This window comes from Agrilus planipennis, unplaced genomic scaffold (genome assembly GCF_000699045.2).
Source record: "Agrilus planipennis isolate EAB-ADULT unplaced genomic scaffold, Apla_2.0 scaffold816, whole genome shotgun sequence".
NCBI lineage: Eukaryota > Metazoa > Arthropoda > Insecta > Coleoptera > Buprestidae > Agrilus > Agrilus planipennis.
The window spans coordinates 7,905-11,779 of NW_020439466.1; the positions used below are offsets into that span (position 1 = coordinate 7,905).

Genomic DNA, 3,875 nt, shown 5'->3' on the forward strand with positions numbered 1-3,875 from the left:
GGCGGCCGTTGCACCAAAGGGACTGCCGGTAAACCTGTTTTTGTTTTACAGGGGGCCTGTATATAGCTGCCACTAACTTTTATTATTATTTAAACGATATTTTAATATTCACATGTTTGGCTTCATATATGTACAATATATGAAACGGCTTGATTTACGTATTTTTGTATGTGGGAGTACTAATTTAATTTATTTATTGCAATTGGTTTGTTTTTTCATGCTTTTATGGCCTGCCAGTAATCCAAAAAAAATATTGTTAAATTATATTCCCTATTTTTATTCAATAAGTAACGTTCATACAAGCATGAAACTGGCTGATTACCCAGACCATGGAAATAAACTAGGAGATTTGATCCGAAATTCTTTTATACAATATACAAATTAAGTATTTATTACGTCCTTTTGTTTACTGCGTGTGAAGATACAATCGCATTCATTATTATTCAAGGATAGAGTTTGAGAAGCACAAAATAATGAATCAATATACGTAATTAGTCAATAATAAAGGCCAATAAATCCTCGACCCTAGCAAATAAATGTGAAAGTCACATTTCATCAGATAAAGCACATACAATACCTCTTTACCATTCAGTTTTTCCTATCACGTTGTGATTTTAGCGCCTTCGTTACACCAACATTTTTTATTGCAATTTTCACACTGTTTATTGATTAACCGACTCCTTTCTTTCACATGTACTGTCTGCTTTTCCAAATAAGTACCGCAAATAATCCAAGGAGATAAATATTCCAATTTTGGCATCGCAGCAATGTCAGATTATTCTTAACCCGTAGCGTGAAATTCAATTGAACAAAAAAATGCTTCCTAGTGCTGCATAATACAAAAAAGATGTACAAAATTTCACCATATCAAACGCTTTTAACCTTATCGAAACTAAGTTTGTAGTCCGTGGAAGTTGCCATTGTTGATCTGAACGCATTGCAGGAGGAAAAGTTACCATATGCTTTACTACAAATCTGTGATAGTAGTAATAGTTACACTTGACTTTTAGTTGGCAAATTGTATTCACATTCTAATAAACTAGGAAATAATCAAACATCTCAAATGGCCTTGCCATTAGTCTGTCAAGACCCTTTTTCTGAGGAACGTGTGGAGCTGTCAAATCGAAATTAACATCCAATAAATCAGATCTGCAATATCCCTTGGAGCTGTGAGAAAATCAAACTTCTGAGTCAACGAAATCAAAAGATACAAAAACGAATACCCTTCATGCCGCATATTTTGATACTAGCTAGGAAATCAAAACCTGTAGGTTTGGCCTACAATTATGAAATTTNCGACCTACGAAACACTACTCCCAAATTGCTGTTAAGAACTTATGTATACAGATACATAAAAACTATTAACCTCAAATAACTAAAACGAACAGAAGAAAGAAGAAACAACTTGAGTAAAACTTTTTTAATATTAAATGAATTGAAAATATTGCGAGGACCAGAAATTATTTTCCTCTGCATTTTGGGTTATATTTTTAATTACTAATTTATATTTTGGGGAACAAAGAATTGATGGTGGTGTAAATGGTCAAGATATTATTATCGCGATTTTGGCTTCAATGAACTTCATCAGCGTACCGTATACAGTTTCGACAGAAAACAGACCCACTCTACCTGTTACCTTAAGACAGCGTTTTATAAATTACTACAAAAAGCGTGGTAAAAGCCATCTGTAGCATATTGCTGCATTTTATGGAATTCGAAAGCGTTTCACAAGATCCACAAGGACATCGATTTGTCAAAATCCACGGGGTAGCTAGCTTTACGTGGTAGGCACGTAACCAAAGAGAACTAAAAGTTGTTGATCATTATTGTGTCGAAACCATCAGACGCAAATTGTGGTTTCAATAGAATTTTCCACAAATTGCAGCAATAAGTATACATTAATATTTTGTGGAGTTGTAATTATACAGGATGTAATAATTTGTCAGCACTCATTTTTTTTTACTTACCTACTACTTTTGTAAGATAACAGTATTTATATATATAATAAAAAATCGTAATTTTCACTGATATATTGTTTCAGTGGAGACACAGCAACATGTTTGTTCAACGCACCCCACGAAGAAGAAGGGCTGCCCCGAGTCCTGCCAGGAAAGTTGATGACTTTGGACGCCCAGTGCCGAAGGGATCGAGGAACCAGTGCTTGTTTTGTAAGTCTAAATCTCTTTTATGAATGAAAAATTAATAAATGTTTCTAACAATATGTTGTGTTAAGGAAAGCGCAAGTAATGCATTCCTGATATATTTGTGAATAAATTAGTATTTACTGAATGAATGGGGTTGTAAGATGATTAAAACGCAATAAAACATTTATGAACATTATAATGTAACACTAATAAGTTACAGTGAGACCCTTATGAATACTTGCAAATCTAATAAGTTTAAAACACAATTCTTCAATCATGAATACTTTGATGTTAAGTGACTTCAAAGTATATAAAACTAGATTCCCAAAAACAATGACACAGCATACGTTTTAATACTCCCTGGAATTTCATGTAACAGTCACCTCACCCTCAACATGTCGAATAGATGAATACAATGCTACGTACTTCGAGCTGCTTATATATTTATTTTGCAATTTACAATTCATAATCCCCTTCAATCATCTTGCAATCCCCCCCCCCTCCAGACCCATTGGCTGGTGACCTCCTTGCGGTCAGTGTATTTTGTAATTTTATTAATAAATACACAGTTGGTATATGTGTATGAGTGAATGTTTATTATGTATGCACATGGTTGTGGAAAACATAAGGGTGGAATGTTAAGGGCAGAACGTGGCTATTGTGAGGGGTACAGGAAATTTAAAGAAAGCATCCTATTTAAAACCATGCTGTATGTTAAAAAAAAAACAAACAACGGTAACCATGTAGCTGTCAGAAATATAAAGAACTACTATCAGGTACTAAATGTATTTAATAACTGTGCTAAAAATTAAAAAACTTTTTGCTACTGAAATATATTTCTTATTAAACAAAATACAAAAATACAAAACAGATTTACAAAGTATTGCAATTTCAAATTAATATTTATATTAATAATTGATCATATGAAAATAGAGATATTCATAAAGGATACGAATAGTAGACTCCTTATTTGGACCTTGAATGGTTTCAAAATAATAACATCCACATATTTACGCACAAGTACTCTTAGCGCCTTCGCTTATTATAAGTAACGTAGCTTGGAGAGAGTAAGGAGTCCCGTAAAACGTAAGGGGAGCCGAGGTGGTAACGCGTTACGTAACTTTTGTTTTTAATAAGATAAAAAATGGTATTCTACAATTAGTAATTTTTTTTAAGTAAAAAGTAAGAGTTTTGTAACGTTTAGATAAGGGGCGATGGGTTAGGGGAAGTACTAAAATTTTCAAAAACTCCAATACGTAATACTTAAACGACCTCTTATTTGCAGCTTATAAGCTTTCTTATAACTAACCCCTGAGATTATTCAATGTAAATTACACCGTTCACTGTTTTGTACACTGAAAATGTAATCTGACGAATAAAAATTATAACTTACAGAAAGATGAAAGAGTTTGCGCTCAATTATTTTGTTTTGACGCAACAAGTGGCTACTGCGTGGCTTACAGACCTGCTGCTGAAGGATCATCATGTGGAGATGGTCAGGTAAGTTTGTAATATATCCAAGGCAACAAAGTAGATACTGTTTTTGAAAGTTGTCTCGATTTCACATCATGTTAACTTAATTAACATTAAACTGATTAATTAAAATTAAATTTTTCAGGATGATTTCATAAATCTGATGGTTTCATATAGATAAACTACAGGGTAAAAGCTAGCGGAACATAATTTGTTTTGTTGTGCCAATATAAATTTTTAATCAGGCACATTAAAAAT

At 32.9% G+C, this 3,875-nt stretch overlaps 1 protein-coding gene across 1 annotated transcript; it reads left to right on the plus strand.

The window, feature by feature from the left end:
* Positions 1-2,022: 2,022 nt before the first annotated feature.
* Positions 2,023-3,644, plus strand: LOC108743933 (zinc metalloproteinase-disintegrin-like VLAIP-B; the record flags this gene model as incomplete). The annotated part of the gene is given in 2 exon segments (XM_018479533.1): positions 2,023-2,168; positions 3,540-3,644. Coding segments are annotated over 2 exon segments (156 nt in total), but the record flags the coding sequence as incomplete, so codon positions are not given.
* Positions 3,645-3,875: the final 231 nt, after the last annotated feature.